This window comes from Caenorhabditis elegans, chromosome IV (assembly GCF_000002985.6).
Source record: "Caenorhabditis elegans chromosome IV".
NCBI classification, from domain to species: domain Eukaryota; kingdom Metazoa; phylum Nematoda; class Chromadorea; order Rhabditida; family Rhabditidae; genus Caenorhabditis; species Caenorhabditis elegans.
In genome coordinates, this window is record NC_003282.8 from 2,301,077 (window position 1) to 2,326,809 (window position 25,733).

A 25,733-nucleotide genomic window follows, 5' to 3' on the forward strand; every position below is an offset into this window, starting at 1 on the left:
AATATTGTACAATTATGCAATTAACATTATTAATCAATTTAAAACAAACCAAATTTTTTTCCACTTGCCAATATATAACTATTTTGGAAAATTAGAAAATCATCATATTAAACGAACATGGTGCATCGAAAAAAAACTTCAACTTTACCAGTTTATATTTCGGTTGTCATTGGTTTTATCAGAAAATTGTCAACTGACAAAATGTTTGTCACATATTTTTTTATAGTTTTCTAGTTTACTATATTTTGATATTTTTAAAATCAACTGAAATTAGAGCTTCTAAAGTGAGGAGGATTTAACTGCATAACTTTGACAGCTCATATCTTGGTTGTCTTTTGATTTTATTTGAAATTGACAACTAACAAAACATTTTTCAAATATTTTTCTATAATTTTCTCATTTTAAAATTACTAGCATTAAAATAAATAGAGATATAGGCTGTCCAAGAAGGAACGACATGGTGCATCAATTGAACCTCAAATGAACCCACTTTGGCAGCCTATGCAACTTTATCAGTTGACATCTTGATTGACATTGGTTTTATCAGAAAATTGCCAACTAAAAAATTGTTTTTCACATACCGTATATCTTCTATTAATATGGCCTCCCTATTAGACTTGCACTCCCTATTAGTATTGCCCCTCGGAGACCTTCCGAAAATTAGTATGGCACTCCCTATTAGTCTTGCACTCCCTAATAGCCTTGCGTTTACTCTTTTTTATTGCAGGCCCGTCTTGTTAACTTCAGGATTTCAACAAAAAAATTTGCCTATTTTGCAACAGTTTTTCACAACATTTCTACGAGATTGAAGTTTTTGAACTTATTATATATGTTACAATTAAAAGCAAATTTTCTGAATTTTTACATAAGATTCGAGCTTTTTCAGAAAAAAACTAGTAAGCTCAAAGTCAGAAAAATGTTCTGAAAATTAGTATTGCACTCCCTAATAGTCTTGCACTCCCTATTAGTATTGCAAGCGGGAAGACCATCGAAAAATAGTATTGCAGCCATATTAATAGAAGAAATACGGTATTTTTCTATAGTTTTCTAGTTTACTATACGTTGATATCTTTAAAATCGATCGAAATATGGTCTTCTAAAGTGTAGAGGATCAAACATGGTGCATCGAATTCACACGCTCAACTTTGCCAGCTCATACCACGGTTATCTTTTGATTTTATTTGAAACTGTCATTTTAACAAAACATTTTTCAGCCATTTTTCTATATTGTTCTAATGTCAAACTTACTAACATTCTAAAAATGATTAGAGATATAGGCTGTCAAAGAAGGAAAGTCGTGGCAGTGCGTCGAATGAACCCACTCTTGCTCTACTTTAGCAGCCTATACCTCGGATGTCTTTAATTTTATTTTAATAAAATTTTAATAAAATATTGGCAACTGACAAAATATTTGTTAACACATTTTCTATAATTTCTGTGCAAATGCATAGAAATATTTCAAATGAACTGGGATACAAAATGACAAAGAAGAATGATATGGTGCATAGCTCAACTTTGGCAGCACATACCAAAAAATTGCCAACTATCACAATACTTAAATTTAGAATTTATTTCTTTGTAATTTAGTTCAAAATTTGTTAATATCTCTAAACTGAACAGACCTATGAGTCATCAAAGTATACAACTTTGACAGCTCATATCTCGGTTGTCTATAACTTAATCAAAACAAAAAAAGTCAACTATAAATTTGTGGATATTCTCAAGTAAAAAAGGGTGACTAACAGAGCAAGTTATATGTATAGAAAAAAAAATACAAAAAAATCTAAACTTTGAAATATCGCTGATTTCCGTCAAGAAATCAGCGAAATCGATAAACTTTGAGAGAGATAAACCTCATGATGATGGGGCTCCAGGATTCTCTACTCGATGAGAGAGAGAATCGTTACAGCGTGTGCTCCTGCAGAGCAGAGATAGGGGGATGAAGCATGAGACTGAGAGATATCGACAAGTTTGAGACAAGACGGGATCAACATTACTCATCAACATTCTTCTTGTCAAAAATTTGTTAAAGGATTGTGAGAGTAGAACACAGAATATCAAAAAAAGATCACTCGAAAATATTGATTTTAAGCCGAGTTCTGACCATTTGAAGTTGGTGGCCTACAAACCCAAAAAATTCTGGTTTTTCGGTCATCGTAACCATTCTATGGGTTTGATTGAGATATTTTGAACATTTTTTCATTTTTTTTTTTCAATCTTGAAATTAATCCGAGGTAAGAGGAGGTTTTGAGAGTTGGCGGCCGAGTTTTGGAGATCTAGGCCACCAAAGTCTAATGAAAACTACACAAGCTATCTAATACAGATTTCAGATTTAAAGAATACAAATTTTAAGCCAAGTTAGAGCGATTTGAAGCTGGTGGCCTAGAAACCCTTATTTTGGGTTTTTAGGCCATCTTTATTTCTGGGTTTGTGTTTTTAAATAAAAATTCTAGTCTTTAGTATTTCAAAAATTTTTGAATTTTTCAAAACAAATTGGTGGCCTAGAACCCAATGTTTTGGGTTTCTAGGCCACCAATTTCAACGCACCTGTTGGTGGTTGTTGGCCTAGTTTTTGGTTTCTAGGCCACCAAAAAAACAACTTTCATGATCCGTAACTTTATGGAAAATCAATATTTTTTGAAAAATTCTAAAATATTTGAGAGCTATATCAGGAATAAAAATGCAAAATAATAAACAGGGCCTAACAATCCGAAAATTGGGTTTCTAGACCACCAACTTTCATTGCTCATAACTCGGCCGAAAATTCGAATTTTTAGAAAATTCTAAACCTACTTTATTTGCTACTAAATTTTTAGGCAACCAACTTCAAGCCACCATAGTTTGGCTCGAAATCCAGACTTTTCGAAAATTCTAAAACTATGAAAAAAAAGTTCAATTTTTTCAGAAAAAAAAACTCAAAAAACTTTAAAAATGCCTTCGAACACAAGAAAAATTAAAGGAATGTGCGAAAAAAGCGAAAAAATGCCTTGTGTGCCGACCGACGGACTACAAAGTTTTGCCCCCAACTTCTGCGCCGCCCGTAGCTTCTCAGTTTCTTAGCTGAAACTTGATACATGTAGCCTTTTTTCTCTACCCAATTTTTTTTGATCTTTTAGTTTTTTTTTTCTCTGAAAACTGGAGAAAACAGGTAAAGAGAAGGTTCAGGGTAAAATTTTAGGGAACAGGTGTTTTGGGAAAAATCTATAAATCTATGGTGCGAATTGAAAAATTTATTAATTGAAGTAAAATAACACATACATAAATTGAAAGAATTTAAGAAAAAAAATCATGAAATTTTTTTTTGAAATTCTTTTTTAAAAATCTTTTTCCATACAAAGAATATTCCATTTTCAAAGCTATCTACCAAAACTAACACAAAATACCATATCTCTGAAAATTTTTAGTAATAATATTCAATTCAAATTTGACGACTCCAGCTGACACACTGACAATCTTCTCGCGAATCGACGGATCCTCCAGGGCGCTGAGGCTGGTGAGCTGGAAGAGTTTTAGGTGTAAATTTCGGAAGGGGTAGGGATATCAAAAAGTTGTCAACTGGCAAAGTGTGTATAATTTAATGATGCTTAACAAATTGATAGCTGAAAACTTTTTGTTACTAGCAGGCATAAAAATGTTATGCGCCTTTAAACTTAGAAATTCCATTTGAGCATTTCACCAGCTTTAAACTAATATAACTCTCCAATAGCTGAAGTTTTAAAAAATTTGCTAACTAACAAAATTTCCGCAACGTTGTACTTAATACTTAACAAATCGTTAGTTACAAATTTTTACTATCAACAATCCAAAAAATGTTATGCGCCTTTAAACTCAAAAGTTTAATGAAGCCCTTTTCTTTTTTAACCTACAAACTCCTATACCGTCCTCAAAACTAAAGTTTTAATAAACTTGTTAAATATTAAAATATTCAAAATTTAGTGATTAACAAAATGTTAGTTGATAACTTTTTACTATCAACAATCCAAAAAATGTTATGCGCCTTTAAACTCAAAAGTTTAATGAAGCCCTTTTTTTAACCTTCAAACGCCCATATCTCCCTTATGGCTAAACTTTCAAAAATTTGGTCAACTAACAAAATATGCAAAATTTAGTGCTTAACAAATTGTTAGTTGATAACTTTTTACTATGATCAATCCAAAAAATGTTATGCGCCTTTAAACTCAAAAGTTTAATGAAGCCCTTTTTTTTAACCTTCAAACGCCCATATCTCCCTTATAGCTAAACTTTCAAAAATTTCGTCAACTAACAAAATGTGCAAAATTTAGTGCTTAACAATTGTTAGTTGAAAACTTTTTGCTACCAACAGCCATAAGGATGTTATGCGCCTTTAAACTAACCTAATCCATATTCAAGTCTTCCCATTATTGTAAATTTACAGGTGAATATCTTGCTCATCTCCCTAATGGCTTTAGCGTTTTAAAAATTCTAAACTAACAAAGTATACCAAATTTTATGCTCAACAATTTATCAGTACACAATTATCTTCTACCTCCATCAGCAACCGAGTTATAACCAATATTCACTAGGGCGAACTTGCATACTTGCATACTCACCTGCAGTCCTCCTCCCACCAGTTTATGCATCATTTCCTCCCTCCAACTTCCTTTAGGTCGCCAGCATCCAGATGTTAGAACATGTTTCCCGGGAGAGGTAGGAAGGAGCAAAGTACCGTACCCAGCAATTTCCTGTCTACCGTAGTTGTCATGGTGCCAGATTTGGAGCAAAAGTCGGGGCCAACCTGGAAATTCCATCTATGTGTCGGGGGTGTCATGATGTCTCTTACCTTGAATACTGGAAGTTGCCAGGTGCAAATCGATTGGATGAGCAAAATGAGCATTTTCGAAAACTGAAGGACAATCTGTCTGAGTCTGACCCTCACTTTCACCCTGAACCACTCTCCAACCGCCTCCTGGAAATTTATTTATTTTTCTTTCTTTCTGATGAAATTTTTTTTTTTGAAGTTTCAAAATTCTAGAAGAATTGAAAAAATCAATTTCAAACTCGAAAATTTAAATTTCCCGCCGACCGCATGTTGCAAGTTCGCTCAGACGCGAAAATTGAAAAATTTAAATGTTTCTACGTTCAATTTATGAAATTTAAAATGTTTTTACAGAACGATTGTAATTTTCAGGGAAATTTAACGAAAAATTCTATTTTCCCTCAACCTATGTGCTATGCAAGCGCGCTCCAATGAGAAAATCCATGAAATTAATAATTTTCACGTTTCAAACTCGATGTACTGATAAAAATCGAAAAAATAACAACATTTTAATGTAAAATACACGAAAAACAATTTTTCAATCCAAAATTTGAGGAAAAACTCAAATTTTCCGCGAAAAAAATCGATAATGCTCTCACCAAAACTGAGTTGATATCGAATCGATAGCCGATTATCACCGAATCCACGTGCCGATAAAATTTGTCCCGAAACGAACACTTCGGCCATTTTATCCCGGAGGGAATCAATGGGCTCCGCGAGCTCCTTGGAGTGGAAGCCGGTTGCCACGGCAACCGGGTGGTGCAGAGGTGCCCAGCAACCGGGAAAAGCGTGGAAATAGATTGAGAAATGTCAGAATTTAGTAAAATTTCGATGTTCTTCAGTAATAAAAACCATTTTAATATTTTTTAATGCAAAGATCACAAAATTTGGCCACTTTTTCAGTGGAGCGCACATACAGTTGGGGCAAAGTTTGAATTTCTAAACAGAAATTGGATTTTTTGTTAATTTTTAGAGGAAAAACTGTTTTTTCTTCACGAAGACTTAGTTTTTCAACGATTTTTCGGACAAAAACGCAATTTTCTCATTAGAGCACACTTACAACGTTCGGTTGGAGCCCACGGTAGCACAGAAACTAGATGGATTGGTTCATGGTACTCAGTCTGGATACCTATATTGGCTACTATCTCGAAAACCATCACAAAAAAAAAACCATCACAAGATTTTGCGATGCATATAAGAAATGGCCGCAATGAAATTATCTATCTTTTCTATTAAGAAATTTTTTGATTGAAAATTTCCTAACCGGTCAAATTTGTGTTTGTTCGGTGGAGCGCGTTTGCACTCATCTAGCTGCTGTACCACCGTGTTTGAATTTCTGAACAGAAATTGGATTTTTAGGTTATTTTTATAGGAAAAATCGCATTTTCTTCACGAAGACTTAGTTTTTCAACGACTTTTTGGGCAAAAACGCATTTTTCTCATTAGAGCGCACTTACAACGTTCGGTTGGAGCAAATTTTAGTTTTTCCAGTGAAAAAGCCAAATTTTGTGCATTTCTCAACACAAAATGTGAATAAATCAAAAAAGTTCACTTGGGTTCCCGAGGAAAACGACAAATTTCGCCAAATTTCCGAATTTTCTTATTAGAGCGCGTTTTCAACATGTGATCGGGGCGCGATGTTCAAATTTTTCATGTAAAACGTGATGAAAATCCTAATTTTGCATATTTTATCAATGAAAACACTGAAATTTCGCTATTTTTCGAGGTGGTTTTCTCAATGGAGCGTATTTGCGCCTGCGCGAAATTCAAATTTTTCAGTCAAAAAATCAATTTCTATGTAGTTTCAAGTGCAAATTGAAATTTTAGGTAGTTTGTCATTAGAGCACAATTGAATTTCCGCGAAATTCAAATTTGCTCATTTCCAAATCGATTTTTAGTTCCTTTCCGGTCAAATTTGACCAATTTTCTTGCAGAAAAATCCCAAAAAATCCAAAAAAAAATATCAATAAAAAATACATTTATCTCTTGGAATGTAAAGAAATCGGAGAGTGTGTGAGGGGGGACTGACTGACTGAATGTTGTAGTTTGTCATACATAATAAGAGTAAAGGCGCGGAATTTATCCCTAAAAAATAAAGGAAAAATTCCAAAAAAAAGACGGGAAGGCGAGCATATAAGTGAAATTTCATCTAAAATTACACTAAATTTTAGGCCAATCTACTACTTCTAAAACTTGTAAAAATCGTTATATTTTTTGTCATAAAATTTTGAAAAATGTTTTTTTTTAATTGGGTGTAGTGAAAAATTGCGACTATCACAGGAAAATTGGGGTAAAAAAATAAGAAATTCGAAAAAAAAAAATTTTTGTTCTTGGGTGGTGATGGAGGGGGGAATGTGTGTGTACAAAATTCGGTGGTATCCAGATGACGTCATCACTTGTTCAAAAAATCGATATTCAGCTTGAAGAAGACGTATGGATAATATTCGTTCACACCCAGCGACATGAGAGCTGGCGAGTCTTCCAAAGTCTGCAAAAATTGAATTTTTCGGCAATTTTCTCATTAGAGCGCACTTGCACTCCATGTAAGCGCAAAATTGTTGCGGGGTAATACCTAGGAAATCACGGATTTTTGCAATTTTTGTCAGTAGAGCGCACTTGCATCGTGTGTGTGTGGTCGGCGCGAAATTCAAATTTTGCACAAGATTTTTGAGTTTTTGGTCAAAATTTGGCTAGTGGACCCAAAATTTTCATATTTTTTTACTGAAAAAACACGGAACTCAAAATTTTCAAAAATTTGGAATTTTCTCATTAGAGCGCGTTTTTTTTTAAAATTTTTGCCATAAAACCTAGAAAATTCCAGTTTTTTGGGAATTTTTGTCAGTAGAGCGCGCTTGCATCGTGTGTGTGTGGCGAAATTCAAATTTTTCGTAGGATTTTTGAGTTTTTGATCCAAAAACTCGGGGAAAAAGTACAGAAACTTAAGTTTTCGGCAATTTTATCATTAGAGCGCACTTGCATAATACGTGATTGGCGCGAAATTTGAATTTTCTGTGAAAATGCGGGATTTTTGACAAATTTTTCAGTGGAATTTTCGCTATTAGAGCGGTATGAAACTCAAAATTTCAATTTCAAAATCGATTTTTCGAGTTTCCGGGGTGATTTTCCATGAAAATATCGATTTTTCAAAAATTAAATTAAAAAATTAAAATTAAAATTAAAAACAAAAACAAAAATTCAATTTTTCACGCAATTTTCTCATTAGAGCGCACTTGCATCGTGCGGTCGGTCGGCGCGAAATTCAAATTTTACACACAAGATTTTTGAGTTTTTGATCAAAATTTGGCTAGTGGACCCAAAATTTTCATATTTTTTTACTGAAAAAAACACAGAAACTCAAATTTTTCAAAAATTTGGAATTTTCTCATTAGAGCGCGTTTTTTTTTTATTTTTGCCGTAAAACCTAGAAAATTCCAGTTTTTTGGGAATTTTTGTCAGTAGAGCGCACTTGCATCGTGTGTGTGTGTGTGGTCGGCGCGGCGAAATTCAAAATGCGGGATTTTTGACAAATTTCTCAGTGGAGCGCTATTGGAACGGTATGAAATTCAAAATTTCAATTTCAAAATCGATTTTTCGAGTTTCCGGGGGTGATTTTCCATGAAAATATCGATTTTTCAAGTCAATTTTGAGCTGAGCGCATTTTTCCCGTACATCAATAGGACCAGCGGCGGATCCATCCAAATGAATATACAATTTGTGCAACTCTTGTCTCAGTTTCTTCTGTTGTCCCTTGGCCGGTTCAATGACAGCAGCCTGGAAGTTGACTGGGAGTCCGTAGCGGAGTACCGATTCGACGAATACACGGAGAGCCTTGATATGAATGTAGGCGGCGAAGATCTCGCCGAAATTGATCTTAAGCCAACGAATTAGTGGAGCGTATTGTCTCTGCTTCTCGGCCATCAACTTGTCGCGTTCCGTTCTTCCTGCAATTTTTTAAAATTTTTTCTTTCTTCAAAAATCTGATTTTTTTTTCAAATTTCAATATCAAATTCGTAATCCCAGTCATTTTCTACCCCTGGGCCTAAATTTTCAGAGCTCAAGCTCAAAATTGCGTAAAACTCGGTGTTTTGGGTTACGGTAATCGGTGTTTGCGGACATTCGAAGCTACAGTAACCCAAATTTCCCAAATTTGAGCTAGAGGCACCAAAAAAAAAGAAGATATGGTGGGTGGAAAATTGCCGCGATTTCGAATTTTTAGACATCAAAAAGACGGAAAATTATGATTTATAGGCCACAAAGTTTTTGAAAAATTGTAATATTTCAACAATTTCAGAATCAAATTCGTAGTAATCCACGCCATTTTTCACCTCAGCACCAAAATTTTCAGAGCTTTAGCTTAAAATTGCGTAAACTCCAGTGTATTGGGTTACGGTAGTCGGTGTTTGCGTACTTTTGGGGCTACAGTAACCCCGAATCTAAAAAATTGAGCTAGAGCATCCGGAAAAAAGGTATCCTGGGGTGGGAAATTGCGGGGAATTCAAATTTTTTAATGAAAACAGCGGAAGACAGTTTACAAATCTCGAAATGTGAAAAGTACCCAATTTTTGAAGGGTCCAAAATTATTTCCGATGAAAATAATTATCAAATTCAATTTCCCCCCCACACTTTTAACCCCTTGTCCCAAAATTTTGAGTTAGAGACTCAGAAACAAGGGACAAGGGGGTTAAAAGTGTCGGGGAAATTGAATTTGATAATTATTTTCATCGGAAATAATTTTGGACCCCACAAAAATGGGTACTTTTCACACATTTCGAGATTTGTAAACTGTCTTCCGCTGTTTTCATTAAAAAATTTGAATTCCCCGCAATTTCCCACCCCTGATATCTTTTTTCCGAGTGCTCTAGCTCAATTTTTTAGATTCGGGGTTACTGTAGCCCCAAAAGTACGCAAACACCGACTACCGTAACCTAAAAACACCGGATTTCACGTAATTTTGAGCTAGAGCTTTGAAAAATCACGTGTCCGGGGGTAGAAAACGACGAGGAGTTCAAATTTCGCACTGAAATTTCATGAAAAACTTTTTTGGGACATCGGAAAATCTCATTTTTGAGCAATTTCGTCGTCAAAATTTTCCAGCAGCAGTAGTAGTACCTGCTTTAAGAGTCTCCTCATCGTAGACAAAGTCACGAACGATGAATTTATTCTCGCGTGCCGTATTCTTGAACTCATCGATGACCTTCTTGAAGAGGGTTACTGTATACAGAGCATGTTCTCCTTCTTCTGTCAAAAGTTTTGAAGATCCTGGAACAACCATCGACGAGAGTGTCGCGTATTTCTGTTCCCATTCTTTCACTGAGATTCTGCAAAAAAAATGGAAAATTCTCAATAGAGCGCACTTGAAAAACGCAGAAAATTTAAAAAAAAAATTTTAAATCAAATTTTCAGTTTTAAAAATCCGGTTTTCGCTAGTTTTTTATCGGAAACAACATCAAAAATCGACTTTAAAATGTGCGAAATATTCAAAAATGCTCAAAAATCAAGTTTTCCACCATTTTCTCATTGGAGCGCACTTGAAAAACACAGTTTACAAGGGAAATTTGAATTTTTAATAAGAAAATCGTTTTTTTTCGCTATTTTTCATCGAAAACAACAAACATCGGCTTTAAAATATGCGAAATATTCAAAAATGCTCAAAAATCAAGTTTTCCACCATTTTCTCATTGGAGCGCACTTGAAAAACACAGTTTACAAGGGAAATTTGAATTTTTAATAAGAAAATCGTTTTTTTTTCGCTATTTTTCATCGAAAACAACAAAAATCGACCTAAAACACTCGAAAATCAACATTTTCCGCCATTTTCTCATTTGAGCGCACTTGCAACATGCGCGGTCGGCGGGAAAATTGAAAAGAAAATTGGTCGGCGGGAAAATTGAAAAGAAAATTGAAAAAAACACATTTTTGACCAAATTTCATTGGAGCGCACTTGCAACATGCGCGAAAATTCAAATTTTGCCAACTTTCTCATTGGAGCGTATTTGCAGACTGTGGTGAACATTCAAATAATTTTCAGCTGGAAAATCAATTTTCGACTTTTTTTCGGAAAAAATCGGCTTCGAAATGATGTTTTTCGTAATTTTTTCGAAAAATGACATGTCGCGGCCGTTTCTAGTAAATTTCCCAATGGAGCGCACTTGCAGTCGGCGGGAAAATCAAAATTTCTGGCTGGAAAATCGATTTTTTCGAAGCATTCAGTTTTTGACTTTTTGCGAAAAATTTGACTGAAAAATTCGAATGTCGAGTAACTTTTGATCGAAAAATGCGGTTTCTCGCAAATTTCTCATTGGAGCGCACTTGCACTAAACACTCGGGGCGGGAATTTTGAGTTTTTAGTCGAAATTATCGATTTTTCAATCAATTTTCACTAAATTTCGTGGTTTTCAATGAAAAATCTCAGAATTTGGATTATTTTTCGGGGCAAAACTGTCAATATTGTGATCAATTTTTACCGTAAAATTTCAAATTTCATTGAAAAATGCCACGTGGCGGCCGTTTCTAGTGAGATGCTCATTGGAGCGCACTTGCAACATGCGGGAAATTTTTGAATTTTTTTGAGTTTTTGAGTTAAAAAGAGCATTTCCTCGTCGAGGAGTTCCACTTCAATTTCATAAAATATTGCAGAAAAATCGGGGGAAAAAAACACATTTTTGACCAAATTGCATTGGAGCGCACTTACAACATGCGCGGTGGGCGCGAAAATAATTCAAATTTTCACGAGTTTTGGGTCGATTTTTTTATTTTCCAAGTGTCCTTACTTCGGGACAACAACAATGACCGTCTGTAGATACTCAGAATTGAGTACAAAATCGTCAGCCTTCACCAAATCTGCCAAATCCTTGGTGAGAAGTGATCCAACAGTCTTTCGATCCATCGATGCCAACGCATTTTTCAAATTATTGTAGGTGAGCGATTTGACTTTCAAATCGTTATCAATCTGGCTGATTTGTTTGCCAATAATCTCGCTGAGCACTTTCAACGATTGTTTCAGTGGATATTTGGCACCTTCCCATTGGAATTTCGTCACGTACGTCTTCATGTCCTCTAAATGATACATTTTATTGGGTTTTTTTTTTCATTTTTCAGCACAAAAAATGGCTGAAAATCCATCAAAAATCGCAATTTCCGCGAAAATTTCTCATTGGAGCGACCTTGCGATCTATCAGGAATTTTTTATTTCACTCAAAATACATTAAAAAAGGCGCTAAGTCGATTAAAAACCACAAATGAATCAATTTTATCATTAGAGCGCATTTGCATCATGCGGTCGAACAGGAATTTGAATTTTCAGTGAGAAATTGAAAAATTTCACTGTTTTCAGTGTAATTTCACTCAAAATACACTAAAAATTGTACAAAAATGGCTGAAAACCCGCAATTCTAGTCATTTTCTCATTAGAGCGCATTTACATCATGCGCGGTCGATTAGAAATTTGAATTTTCAGTGAAAAATTAAAAAAATTTCGCCGTTTTCTGTGATATTTCACTTAAAATACACTAAAAATTGTACAAAAATGGCTGAAAACCCGCGATTCTAGTCATTTTCTCATTAGAGCGCATTTACATCATGCGCGGTCGATTAGAAATTTGAATTTTCAGTGAGAAATTAAAAAATTTCGCCGTTTTCTGTGATATTTCACTTAAAATACACTAAAAATGGTACAAAAATGGCTGAAAACCAGCAATTCTAGTCATTTTCTCATTGGAGCGCACTTGCAGCATGCGGTCGGTCAGGAATTTGAATTTTTTAGTTATAAATACAAACATTTCGTCGTATTTTTCTTGGATTTTTGAATGAAAATAGACGAAAAATGACGGCTGAAAATCCATTAAAAAACACAAATTTCGCAAAAAATTCCTCCGTGGAGCGCACTTGCAGCATGCAATTTGCCCCGCGAAATTCAAATTTTTTATTTGAAAACTCACTGTTTCCAATGACCAAATTCTCGGCAATTTTGCTCTTATCTTCCTCGAGAACTTCGGTGAAATATTGCACAAGTTTGCGAATAACTCTGTAAGAAAATCGATAAATTATCGATTTTTCGGGTAGAAAATCGATAAACTCACGCCTCAGCAGAGGTGTCCAACTTGCTCAAATCATCCGATAATCCGACGAGTTGATCCAAGGTTCCGACCTGGAAAAAAATCAATAAAAACCGCCGGTGAAATGCGGTTTTTCGCAAATTTCTCATTGGAGCGCACTTGCACTAAACACTCGAAATTATCGATTTTTCAGTCAATTTTCACTAAATTTCGTGGTTTTCAATGAAAAATCTCAGAATTTGGATTATTTTTCGGGGCAAAACTGTCAATATTGTGATCAAATTCAAATTTTATCGAAAAATGCCACGTGGCGGCCGTTTCTAGTGAGCTGCTCATTGGAGCGCACTTGCATCAAGCGGTCGGCGGGAATTTTGAATTTTTGACTGGAAAATCGATTTTAAGGGTATTTTTCGTCAAAATCATCGAATTTTGGGTCAAATTTTATCAAAATTCTCGAATTTTGGGTCATTTTTTGCCAAATTTGCTCACCTTCAAATCAGGAATCAAATATTTCGAGTTGGTCGACGTATTTCCAGTGGATCGATTGAGCTTATCCCACGCATCATTTGCTCCCTTCTCACCGGGCACCGAAATAAGCCAATATTCGCCGGACGTCGCCGACGACATCTTCCACTGCTGCTGTTGAGGAGGTGGAGCGGCCTGAATTTTTTTTTTTTTTTTGAAATTTATTATTCACAATTTAAGATAGAAACGAGAGAAAATTCACAAGAAAATTGGGGGGATTTTTCCTCATTTGTTGAGGATTTTTTGAAGCGAAAAAAACTAGGGAAAATATAGAAATTTTGTGTGAGATTAAAAAAAAAAGAGAAACTCCTAGGAGAATATAGGAATGTTATAGAAAAAAAATCACAGCGGTTTAGACTGAAAAATTGGAGAAAAAATGGAAAAAAACGAGAAATTCCGGAGAAAATCGGTGAAAAATCGGGGAAAATTGAGTGAATTATCGATTTTTAGGCGGGAAAATTGGAAAATTTGGGTTTTTGAGCGGTAATTAGGTGATTTTTTGGTAATTTTCAGCGAAAAAACAGAAAAAAACTGGTATTTTATCGATTTTCAGAGAAAATTTGGAAAAAAAAAGTTTTGATCAAATTTTATCGATTTTTCACGAAAAAATCCACAAAAAAAACCACGAATTTTATCGATTTTTACGGAAAAATCAACAAAAAAACCACGAATTTTATCGATTTTTTTGTAATTTTTCATGAAAAACAGGAAAAATCAGGTTTTTATTAATTTTTAACGGAAAAACAGGTATTTTATCGATTTTCACGGATAGTTTGGAAAAAAAAAAGAATTTGATCTATTTTATGCGAGAAAATCGGAAAAAATCTAGAATTTTATCGATTTTTACGGGAAAAATCCACAAAAAACCCCAAATTTTATAGATTTTTGCGACGAAAAAAAATCAGATTTTCCAATTTTTACTAATTTTTTAAAACTCGGCAATTTAGCTCAAAATTTGCCCGATTTTTTACAGAAAAGCTCCGAAATTTCTCTTTTTTTTTGTGGAAAAACTGCAAAAATAGGCGAATTAAGAAGTTCCAAGGATGAGGGCGACGATCATTCCGTAGAGTCCCAAGACTTCAGAGAAGATAAGGATAAGGATCATTCCGACGAAAAGACGTGGCTGTTGAGCTGTTCCACGGACTCCGGCGTCTCCAACAATTCCGATAGCATATCCGGCTCCCAATCCACAAAGTCCGCACGTAAGTCCGGCGGCCAAGTGAGCGAATCCCTTATTCAAATCGTAACCAGCACTTGCCGACGTCACTTTTCCCTTCAAGACCATCGCGACGACGAGACCGTAGATACCGATGATACCGGCCATAATAACCGGAATCACAGACTTCATGATAAGCTCCGGGCGCATGACACCCATTGAACAGATTCCGACGGCAGATTTGGCGGTTCCGTAGGCGGCTCCGAGGACGGTGAAGATTTGGGCTGAAGCGGCTCCCATGTAGCCGAAGAATGGAGCATAGGCGGCTCTTTCGGCGGTTTCCAAGTCGTACGACATTTTTTGTGTGAGGAAGTTTTGTAGATGGGAAATAAGGTTTTTACTGAAAATTAATGGGAATTATAATCCAAATTTGGAGTAGAAATTGTTGCGAAAATTCGACGAAAATCTGACGAAAGAGACGGAAAACCCGAGAATTGGAGGATTGGAAGCTTCTAGATTACAATTTTCATAAAAATTGTGATTTGTGAAAGATTTGTTTGTTAAAAACTACCGAAAAACTGAAGAAAAATTAATGAAAAATCACCTTTTTTCGGTGATTTTTTTACAAATTTTCTGTATAAAATAGCACGTGCTACCTGGAAATTACATTGTTTTTTTGTTTCAACCGATTTTACTCTGAAAAAACTACGAAAAACCACAAAAATTAGCTGAAAATGCTCGTCAGATACCGTGTACGGTACGCAATGACCGTGACGAACTATTGCGGATTTTCTCGAATTATTGATTTTTCTCTGCATTTATTAATATTTCAGAGCAAAATATTGAATTTTTTATCAAAAAATTGCTATTATAAAAATGTAAAATGTACTTTTTCAATAATTTAGTCGCGAAATTACGGGAAAATCCGCTAAAAACAACGATTTGTCGGAAAATTTCAAGAATTCCGATTTTTATTCGAAATTTTCAGATTTTAAGAGCATGACATTAAACACAACACGTGGCACATTGAGCAAGAAAATTTGCTGAAAGTTGAGAAAAACTAGAGAAAAAGTGAAGTTTTTGCAGGAAATATCAAGAATGATCACAAAAAAAAAGATGAAATTAAAAATCACGGAAATAAAAAACCAAAAATCAACAATTTACTGATCGAAATCTACCGTATTCTATGCGAAAATCCATCAGATTTCCACTAATTTCGAGCATTTCCTGCGACTTTTCATAACAAATATACAAGAAATCGGTTAAAATTCCAACTTTATAGCTATGTGGCAGGTCGTTGGAGGCGAGAATCAATGACTAAAATAGAGATACAAGATCGATTTTCGGTCTCTGCGGCCAGCCGTCGCTCTCTTGCCAATTTTTCCGTCGAGCGGGACGAGACCCGAGGCAACGTTTGCGGTGGCGCGCCTTTGGGACACGGAGTCTGCGTCTCTTCGGTGTGCAGTTGATGTCTCGTTGGGAAAATGGTGGAAAGTTTGAAAATTGACGATTTTAATGAAGAAATTGATGGAAAAATGGTTTTTTTTTAACAGAAAATAAGGAAAAAAACCGTAGTCCGTTTTCAAGTAAATTCGCAAAAAAGTAACAGAAAATCCTCAATTTTTACCTGAAATCCCTCATTTTGATGACGTCCACGATGCCAGCGAATCAAGTCGGCGATTATGAACATTATCGGGGGAGAAATGGCAAAATGGAAATGATTTTTTTTTTAGAAAAAGGTTCAAAAAATCAAATTTCAAATGATTTTTTTTCAAAAAAAAAACGAATAAAAAGCCCGTGGTCTTTATATTACAAAAAAAAATCTCTAACACAAAGTTAAGTTGAGTCCAACTCTCCAACCCCGCAAAACGTTTTGTCACTATTTTTTGGACAATTTATCATGGTTTTTGTTGCCAGACTTATGCCTAGGGCCTAAGCCTAGGCCTCAGACAAAGTCTAAGTTTTTATCGTTGATGCGTTTAGGCATACGAAATATCGCACGTTCTGGCCTTCTTATGGCCTCGCCCATTGCGTTTTTCGCGCTCCATTGACAATCGCCTGCCGGACAACGCGTGGAGAAGCGCATGTACTCCACACGGGCAAATATTTGTATTTTCTTTATTTAAAACACAATAAACTAGTTTATAAGCTGTTGATTTTGCTTGAAAATTTACGTATTTAATCTCAAAAAATAATGTTTCGTATTGAAGGTTGGTAGCAAGCCTTAATTGGAGAAAACGTCACCAGTTCGCGAGAAAACGAAAGAAAAATGTGGAGAAGGTAGGTATTGTTACGTATTTGCCTTTTATTTCTTAATTTTTCAAATAAAATTGTTCAGATACACGGAGAAGGAAGTCGCAGCACATGCTTAATGGGTGTGACTTGAAAAACGAGTTGAGTTTCCGTGACCCTGCAAATCCTGTCCTCTGGCTCACAGTTCTTAGTGACGGCGGTGGAGGCGAGTTCAAGTTGTGTTTGGCAACTGGAGCCCAATAGTTGTCATCGCATCCTTCCTTCAGGCATTTTCAACGATGACAAATCGGCGGTCAATATCCTGAAGTACCTGTCGCGAATTATTGACCAATTGAAGCACGAAAAAACAAATTGAGCACATTGAAGGTTGCGGTAGCTGGAAAAAAGTGAATGTATCAGTCCGACTATTTCTCGGAGGCGATATGAAATATCAGTACAAAATGGTTGGACATCAGGGTGCATGCGGTGCAAATCGTTCTATTTAGGAATTTTTCAGATTATGCCCTCCTAATTTTTTCAAAAATTTCCCGAAAATATAAATTCTGCTTTCTTTTTAATTCCAACCATTCATTCTCCTTGTTTACCGCACCTCCCCCTCATTCATTCCCCTTTGTGGTCCGTAATTCCTGTGCAAGGTCATCACCTCCCCCCACCATTATTAAATTGTATATTATAAGTGCCTGTTGTTTAGGGCCCCCTCCCGACTAAGTACGATATGATCTTTATGCGAAGGACAGGCGGTTTATTCACCTTTTTCTGTAAAATTTCTAAAAATTTAAATGAAAAACAAAACATCATGGGACAACAATCATCAATAAAGAGAAAACTTGTTTTTTTTTCTTCGATTTTTTCAAATTTCTTTTTCCAGTCAACATCATCCATTTCATTGAATTTTGTCTTCATTCGAATATTATTAAATTAAAATTATTCATCAGATTAGAATTGAAATTTTATTTACACCTTTTACAATACAATTTGCGGAATTTATTCAGTGAAGTGCATAGATTTTAATCGGTTTCTCATCTAAAAATGTTTGAAATAGCCGATTTTTTATTATTCATTTTATATCCTGAATATATGTATAGCAAGATATGAGCAAGTTGTGAGACATGGTGCATCGACTATCTCGGTTTTCACTGGATCTTCCGGAAAATTGTCAACTAACAAAATATTTACTCATAATTTTTCTATAACTTGCAGTTAATTGTGAATTTTTATCTTGAATACGAGCTACCAAACTTGTGGACAGGACATGGTGCATCGACTCTTCATTGACGGCTTGTAGCTCGGTTATCTTTGCATTTATCAAAAAATTGTCAACTATCAAAATATTTGCTATAACTTTTTATATAATCTGCAATTAAATGTTTATCAAAATCTCAAAAATGAACTGACTAGGTGCCGAAGTTGTGAATGAGACATGGTGCATCGACTTTTCTTTGCAAGGCTATCTTTTGGTTCTCTTTGGCTTTATTGAAAAGTACTCAACTACCAGATTGTGGTTATTAATTTTCCTATATCATGAAAGTAAATATGTCTAAAAATCTGTAAAATGAACCAGCTGTCAACGTTTTGGGTAAGACATGGTGCATCGATCACCTTTTGACATTTTATACCTCCTTTTTTTTGATTTCTCAACAACTTGCTAACTAACAAAATATATGTTATTACTTCTTCTAAAACCTGCAATTGATTGTGAACTTTATCTCAAAAATTAACCGAGATACGAGCTACCAAACTTGTGGACAGGACATGGTGCATCGACTTTCCTTTGACAGCTCGTATCTCGGTTGTTATTAGTCTTTAAAAATTGTTTTCTATAAATTTTAAACTGAAAACTTTTAGGTATCTTAAAAACTAACTAGGATGCAAGCAGCCAAAGTTGTTGGCAAAACATGGTGCATCGACTTTCCTTTGACAACTCGTATCTCGATTATCTTTGCATTTATAAAAAATTGTCAACTAACAAATTAATTGCAAACTTTCCTATAAACTCATATCTAAAAACTTATAGATATCTCAAAAATGACCCGAAATACCAGCTGCCAAAGTTGTGTTTCAGACATGGTGTATCGACTAAAAGAGGAGACGTGATGACGTCACAGAACCAAAATGACGTTATAATTTTTCTAACAGTTTCATGACATCTTCCCTCGTTTCCCCCGCCCCGGTGCCCCATTTCCCAGGTGGCGTGAACAATAGAAAATAGACAATAATCGAAATCTGTTCCTCCTCGCCCGCCGTTCTGAGTGACCATAGCTATTCCGGCAGAGGAATTCACCCATCCGTTCCAATTCTATGTGTTTCTACGTTACTTTTGTCGTTTTCGTCGTCGTTCCCCCCTTTCTCTCTCAATTTGCATCGTTCGAAGGACACTTTTAGTGTCTACGGGTGGTCTGTACAACAGCTAGCATTTCGGTTTTCAAATATAGGTAGATTTTGGATTGGTTTTTGTGATTTCATTGTGATTTCTAGCTATGTGAACATAAAAATTTGCACATGGTGCATCGAACGCTCAACTTTAGTAGCGCATATGTCGGTGGTTTTTTGTTTTATCAAAAATTTGCCAACTAACAAAATGTTTCTTATATATTTTACTTTAATTTTGTAGTTAAACATTTCTTGCTATCTTTAGTATTAACCGAGCTATGCGCTGTCAAAGTTAAGCAGTCATATCCAGTCGTTGTACCATGACCAGAAAAGCTATTGTATTGAGCTCCTCATATCTCAGTTATTTTCAATTTGTTCTAAAAGTTGTCCACTAACAAAATGTTCACTATTTATTTTCCTAAAATTTTGTAGTTTTATCGTTTTTGCTATCTTCAAAACAAAACGAGATACAAACTGTCAAAGTTGCCTAATCCAAAAATAAAAATATTCAATTTTTCCCGATTCAAAACCCAAATTCAGGGCGTTTCTCCATTTTCTCGTTGTCTTCTCTTCTCCACAGGAGGTGTCATAAATCTTTTTGCGATTTTCAAGTCTTAGACTTCGGGTGGTCTCAGGGTTTTATCGATAAAAATCTAGATTTCTGCGATTGAATTGATTGATATTTGAACTTTACTACTTAAATATTCCTTTTCATTACTTTTCAAGCTTATATCTCGTTCATTTGTGATGCACCCTGTTTTGTCCCTAATTTTAACAGCTAATATCTCGGTTAAAATTAATGATATCAAAAAGCGCTCAACTACAAAACTATAGAAAATCTGATAGCAAATATTGTTCCAGTTGATGAAACAATCAAAGATGCTTGAGATACAGGTCATCAAAGGTTCCCTCTCGATGCACCATGTCTAGCCCCCAATTTTAACACCCCTTAACTCAATCCATTCTAGAAACATCAATAAGTTTTGATTTACTAACTGTAGAAAATTTGCGGTTAAATTTGAGTATAATTGAATATAGTCAATTACAAAACATACACTAGTTGATGATAAGTACTTTGTCAATTGTAAACCTATTGATAGAATTAAGGATTACTGAGATATAGGCTGTCAAAGGCTCCCTGTCGATGCACCATGACTTGATTCAAATTTTGACGATTGATATCTCGGTTCACAGTAACAGTATCAAAAAGTTTTCAACTGGAAATTTATAGAAAATCCTATAAAAAATATATTGCCAATTGACAATGTTTCCCTAAAACTAAAGATGACTGAGGTATAGACTGTCAAAAACTGTCGATGCACCATGTTTTCTCAACTCCAAAACTCACATTTTTATTAACAACTTTAATGTTTAGTAACCTCTTCCCTATCCCCGATCGATTAAATTTTACAACAAACATTTAGGAGGTGCATGGATGCATATCTATTTCTCAACCTCCTCCTCTAAGACGACCTTGTCGCCCGGCGATCTCTCTAACTCTCCAGCCATCTCCCTACTATTTTCAACCGTCAAAGCCATACCTGACCAATCAAAACCGTACATCTACCCCTCTACCTACCAGCCATCTTCGTTTTCAACTACTACTACTACTATTACTCCAATTACCACCCAATAGCTGTTCCGTTTTTGAATTTCGTTTTGCTTTTTGAACCCCAATTCCAAGGTTCTATTAGATTTTCATCACTAGTTCAAGTACCATCTTTACTTCTGCCTAAGTGTCTTTGGTTTCGTCTTTTGTCTGAATTAAGGCATACCGTATTTCTTTCAATTTATAGGCAGTTTAACGTTATTTGCATTAAGTAATGCCATAATTAATTTGAGATTTCTGAATGCATATTGAACAGAGTTATAATAGTTTAAAGTTTACAACATTTTCCAAAGTTAACAATTTTATCTGCCAGCAGGTTTTCATGGATAAATCTACAAGAATCAAGCAAGGTAGTAGCTCCCAAAGTGTTTGACAAGTCATGGTGCATCGCAACACCTAACTTTTACATCTTATATCTAGCTCAAGAAATGCTTATTTATTGATGTTCTATATACATTGTAGTTTAAAACTTTTTCTGTAGTTTGAATTAATTGGCTGAATTTGATTTTATCAAAAAGTTGTCAACTGACTAAATGCTTATTAGCAATTTTTAATGGGTTTGCAGTTTAAAATATATTAAACTTGTTTTATGAACCGAGATACGGGCTATAAAATTTAAACTCTAGACATGGTGCATCAACACTTGGCAGCTTATATCTCGGTTGAATTTTGATTTATTGAAAAGTTGTCAATTGACAAAGTATTTATTATTAGTTGTTCTATAGTTTTTTAAACAAATTAAACAATTTTTGATATTGTTAACTTGAACCAAGTTATAGGCTGTCAAAATTGAAAGCAAAACATGGTGCATCAGTCAAGCTTTTAACATATATCTCTATTTTCTCGAGTTTTATTAAAAAGTTGTCAACTAAAAGTGTGTAATGAATAGTTTTTTTTTAAATTTTCTAATTTAAAAGTGACTAGTGAGTTTGAAACGAATCAATTAGACTTCAAAATAAGAGGTGGAAGTCATGGTGTGGTGCATTTTTTCCCACTTGTACGACTCTAAAGGCGCGCGCATTTATACAGAATGGTCCCGTCATTGGTCTCTCCACGCGCTCAACGAATCAATGGGATGCGCGTGGCGAGACCATTGCGCGAAAGTGCGCGCACCTTTAAAGTCGTAGAAGTTGGCCTAGTTTTCACTGTTTTTATCACGGTGATACTAGCGTTGACTCTACAATATTTTTTTTCTTTTTTAGTCAAGTTCCCCGCTAAAATTATCGTTTTTCTCACTTCATCACGTTGTTAGAAACCCCCAAAACCCCACGCCTAATAGTTCAAAGATGATTATAATTGAAGTGCCTCCTTACTGTTTACCTATTTTCCTACCAAATTCCCTTTTTTTTCCTTTTTTCCAACCGGATGGCCTTCTCTCTGCATCTCTCATCCATCTCCTCTTCTCGTTTTCCCTTTTTATAGTGGTAGTACTTCACTTGTTCCACTGTTACACTGAGATACACACCTCCCAAAAACTTTCACAAAACTATTATTGATTTTTTTTGTGCCCGTCCGTCATCCGTTCCGCCGCTACACTACCATGCAAAATGTAACAGTTTGATTATTTTTGAGGAAGGAAGTTAGGGATTTTATTTAGTGTATAAAAATTATCGATGCACCATGTCTTGCTATTCATTTTGGCATCTTATATTTCTATTGATATCAAAAAGTGTTCGAGTGAGATCAATAGCTAGAAAGTAACAAGTTTTTGAAAATGTCAAAAATAACTGAGATATGAACCGTTCGAGTTTTGCAATCGATGCACCATGTCTTCTTTGATTTCTGATGGCTCATGTCTTGGTTCTTGTTCAAATTATTTGTTAGTACTCCTAATATCAAATATATTTCAGTTGATTACTTGTTTAAAAAAATTTGAACTGAGCCAATTATGACCCTAATCAACCGGTTGATGCACCATGTCTGGATGCACCACAGTAACTTTTTCTTATCAGTTGGAAATTTTTTATAAAACTAAAGCTAGGCGAGTTATGAGCCCAATAAACCGGTCGATGCACCGTTTGTCTTGCATCTAAGTTTAATGACTCATATCTCCATTTTTAATTGCACAACTATATAATGACTTATGCAAAATATTTTTAAAAGTTTAAACGTTTTTGATAATACCTAATCTGTGTGAAAACAATTGAAAATTCATCCCCTGATTGTAAATTCAATATAACCTCTCAAGATGTCCAAAATCTAATTTCACTTTATAATTCTAACCTTAAAAATTTCAGCGTCGAATGTCCAGCGGAGCCGATCTCGGTAGGAAGGGGTCTCTCTTCCTTTCCCTTCTTTTCTCATTCATCGGAGCTGGGCTCTCAATCGCCGCAATTCTCACACCCTCCTGGCAAATCGTAAACCTTCGCGAGTATGGATCGATCCACGAGCACGGTCTGTGGCTGGATTGTACAAGGCATAGCAGAGATGGAAATCATATTTTGCAGAGGTAGGATCTAACCAAGAACTAACAAAATTTTTGTTAAAGGTGGAGTAGCGCCAGTGGGGATTTTGTCAAAAAAAAATTTTGAAAAATACTAACTTTTGAAGAAATTTAAAGAAATGTCGCATGCTTCGACCCCTACAATGTTTTTATACAAATAATTTAAACAAAATTTAAACATAAAAAATGTCGAAAAAATTTTTTTTTCGGCCGACTTCCAAAATTATGAGTGGAAAAAACTGAAAAATAAAAAATTTTCAAAAAATTTTTGAAAAGTTTTATCATGATATTTGATCATTTTGGGACCAAAGGAGTGGTTTTGAACAATTTGCCCACTGGCGCTACTCCACGTTTAATCATTTTATGGGATGTCAAGCAAGAAACTATGTAAATTTCCAGATACGCCACAGTAACCGAGCCTCTACACTGCGTGTACAAATTTGACTATGACAAGTATTCGGGAACATTCGAGCTTGAGGACGACAACAGTCCAGTTGGAGAAGTCAATAGGCACAAGTTCTATGGTAAGTTTGAAGCTCAAAATTTTAATGTACCTATTTGGATCCCAACTGCAATTCTGTAAAGCTCAGAACTGTCCGATAAATATAATTTGGCCTATTCTAATTACAAAATCCAGAGACACAAAAACTTAACTAAATCAAAAGTTTTCTCTGAAAAATTCCCACACTTCCCAAAAATTTCCAGGCTGGCACACGTCTACCATGATCCTTCTCGGATTCGCTCTCCTCACCACGGGTCTCTCGACATTCATCGGCGCCTGCGCATGCTGTCACTCGTCTCTTGCCCTATTCTTCACAATAATTACATTGTTGACAAGTGAGTCATCGTAGTGACCGGTTATGCAAAGTCTAGACGGGAAAAAAGGGCATTGGATTATGGGAATAAACTGTGGGGATATAGGAACTTCCAGGTTGAAAATGGAATTATTTTTTCAGGTTAAATGGCAGCTCATCTAGTGATACTTGCTCAAAGTATTATAATTGTATTGGGACAAATATATGAGACACATTTTTGAATTTATAAATAGAGAATTGATAAAAAGTTTTCAAAAATTGCTTCGCATTCCGTATAGCTTTCAAAAATAACCGTTACTGGAAAAAACACTTTTTCATTATTTTATTTGTTCTCTAATCGCGTTTAAGTTTTACCTAATGAAAATTCAATTCAACATGATAGATCCTATAAGACTACTGGAGCAAATTCGAAATGATTAGTTATATACGATTTAGAAAATATATCACGTACAAAAAACTATCCTGTGTGCCAAACTACTGCAGTTAGTTAAAACTTTCTATATACAAGCTCAACTATTTCTTCCAGCTCTCCTCTCCGCGATTGCCGAAGGAATCTTCTTCTTCTACTCCCACCGTGCCGACAATCGATTCATCAAAGGAATCGTGGGAACCTATGAGCAGAGAGTTGGAACTGCATTCTTCCTTCAAATGGCTGCAGCTTTCTGCCACTTGATCTCATTCCTTATCGCCATGTTATTCACATACTTCTCATTCGCATCTTCAAAGGACTCGGATGGTTTCAGCATTCAGAGATCCAGCAGGACGAATGTCACTAATATTGGAAGGTTAGTCTGAAGCTTTTAAAACTTTTAAAACTAAATCTCTTGTTAGATAGCATCGTTTTTGTGTCCTAAAAGTTGTGTGCATTTAAGATATGTCTACTTTGAACGCGCATAACTATTAACATGTAAGTTAAAAGACCTGGACATATATATTTTAAGACTTAAAACTTTGTTAATATTAAAGCTACTCAACAAATGATATTTTATGATTAAAATTCGGCTAAAAGCTTAGATTTGACGTTTTTAAGGTTGCTTGGCCTTAGGCTTAGGCCTAGACGTAGGCGTAGGCCTAGGATTAGCTTTATGGTTAATCTTATGCTTATGCGCTTGCTTAGGCTTAGACTTAGGCTTTAACTTGTAACCCCAGCCAAACCCCCAAACAATTTGCAGACCAGAAAATTGCAGATCAATCGAATTCGACGCCCCACTCATGTACCCTCCACAGACCCCAATTTCTGGATTCAGAGCCGCAAGTTATATGGATGATAAGCCAGTGATTGCAGAGAGCATGCCAGAGCTCGGCCACAGGTGAGTGTTCGATGGAGCAAGTTTGCATTATAGTTTTTAAAAATTCAGAGGCGCCTACCCCTCAAATGACTTCCTCTCTTCGAGAATCCGCAGGAAAAGTGAGACTTGTGTGTGAATAATATGTTTTTTTTTTCGAATTTTTGAATTTCCGTGCCTTTACTTTCCAATTTTTCTGAATTCGCTATCACCTTATCACTTCCCACTGAAAGAAATCTCAAAATCACTCAAGATGACAGCACTGCATTTTATCGATTTTTTAAAATAATTTTATGTGACTACTTTGTAATGCTCAACTCGTGTAGTGCGTCTTTGTGAAAAATATAAATATTTGAATAAATTTCAAGTTTTCTGATGTATCCAAAAAATACCAAAAAATAAATTTTTTTTTTTTGAAAATTTCAAACTTTTTGAATTTTCTCAA

At 35.2% G+C, this 25,733-nt stretch overlaps 5 protein-coding genes and 5 non-coding genes across 11 annotated transcripts; 4 read left to right on the forward strand and 6 right to left on the reverse strand.

Moving 5' to 3' along the window:
• Positions 1 to 2,070: 2,070 nt before the first annotated feature.
• Y38F2AL.9 lies at positions 2,071 to 2,135 on the reverse strand. Its single transcript, NR_052966.1, has one exon. It is a non-coding gene; the product is annotated as an Unclassified non-coding RNA Y38F2AL.9 (non-coding RNA).
• Positions 2,136 to 3,215: 1,080 nt separating this feature from the next.
• mksr-2 (B9 domain-containing protein 2) lies at positions 3,216 to 5,471 on the reverse strand. Its single transcript, NM_067785.3, has 4 exons — positions 5,377 to 5,471; positions 4,802 to 4,927; positions 4,572 to 4,756; positions 3,216 to 3,498 (listed from the first exon to the last, which is right to left on the reverse strand). The coding sequence occupies exons 1-4, from the start codon at positions 5,462 to 5,464 to the stop codon at positions 3,370 to 3,372; spliced, it is 528 nt and encodes a 175-aa protein (NP_500186.1). The 5' UTR covers positions 5,465 to 5,471; the 3' UTR covers positions 3,216 to 3,369.
• Positions 5,472 to 6,738: 1,267 nt separating this feature from the next.
• On the reverse strand, positions 6,739 to 13,491 carry vha-11 (V-type proton ATPase subunit C). Of its 2 annotated transcripts, NM_001028280.6 has the most exons (7): positions 13,321 to 13,491; positions 12,856 to 12,923; positions 12,715 to 12,800; positions 11,548 to 11,833; positions 9,887 to 10,095; positions 8,447 to 8,718; positions 6,739 to 7,265 (listed from the first exon to the last, which is right to left on the reverse strand). In NM_001028280.6, the coding sequence occupies exons 1-7, from the start codon at positions 13,456 to 13,458 to the stop codon at positions 7,170 to 7,172; spliced, it is 1,155 nt and encodes a 384-aa protein (NP_001023451.1). In that variant the 5' UTR covers positions 13,459 to 13,491; the 3' UTR covers positions 6,739 to 7,169. The 2 variants fall into 2 exon arrangements, with proteins under 2 accessions (NP_001023451.1, NP_001367641.1); NM_001380087.1 differs by lacking the exons at positions 6,739 to 7,265; positions 8,447 to 8,718; positions 9,887 to 10,095 and having other exon boundaries at positions 11,565 to 11,831.
• On the forward strand, positions 13,043 to 13,213 carry Y38F2AL.11. Its single transcript, NR_052967.1, has one exon. It is a non-coding gene; the product is annotated as an Unclassified non-coding RNA Y38F2AL.11 (non-coding RNA).
• An 892-nt stretch (positions 13,492 to 14,383) lies between the features above and the next one.
• On the reverse strand, positions 14,384 to 14,869 carry vha-3 (V-type proton ATPase 16 kDa proteolipid subunit 2/3; the record flags this gene model as incomplete). Its single annotated transcript, NM_001380088.1, has 1 exon — positions 14,384 to 14,869. One exon carries the CDS (start codon positions 14,867 to 14,869, stop codon positions 14,384 to 14,386), a length of 486 nt encoding a protein of 161 aa, NP_001367642.1.
• A 627-nt stretch (positions 14,870 to 15,496) lies between these two features.
• Positions 15,497 to 17,597, forward strand: Y38F2AL.12 (uncharacterized protein). Its single transcript, NM_001392264.1, has 3 exons — positions 15,497 to 16,792; positions 16,851 to 16,980; positions 17,032 to 17,597. The coding sequence occupies exons 1-2, from the start codon at positions 16,782 to 16,784 to the stop codon at positions 16,882 to 16,884; spliced, it is 45 nt and encodes a 14-aa protein (NP_001380119.1). The 5' UTR covers positions 15,497 to 16,781; the 3' UTR covers positions 16,885 to 16,980; positions 17,032 to 17,597.
• Y38F2AL.8 lies at positions 15,818 to 15,916 on the reverse strand. Its single transcript, NR_052969.1, has one exon. It is a non-coding gene; the product is annotated as an Unclassified non-coding RNA Y38F2AL.8 (non-coding RNA).
• Positions 15,818 to 15,916, forward strand: Y38F2AL.10. The gene has a single exon (NR_052968.1). It is a non-coding gene; the product is annotated as an Unclassified non-coding RNA Y38F2AL.10 (non-coding RNA).
• On the reverse strand, positions 17,038 to 17,058 carry 21ur-15630. The gene has a single exon (NR_052970.1).
• A 5,384-nt stretch (positions 17,598 to 22,981) lies between the features above and the next one.
• On the forward strand, positions 22,982 to 25,663 carry nsy-4 (Clc-like protein). The gene is made up of 6 exons (NM_067788.9): positions 22,982 to 23,193; positions 23,587 to 23,711; positions 23,893 to 24,024; positions 24,529 to 24,787; positions 25,190 to 25,312; positions 25,361 to 25,663. The coding sequence occupies exons 1-6, from the start codon at positions 22,988 to 22,990 to the stop codon at positions 25,425 to 25,427; spliced, it is 912 nt and encodes a 303-aa protein (NP_500189.4). The 5' UTR covers positions 22,982 to 22,987; the 3' UTR covers positions 25,428 to 25,663.
• Positions 25,664 to 25,733: the final 70 nt, after the last annotated feature.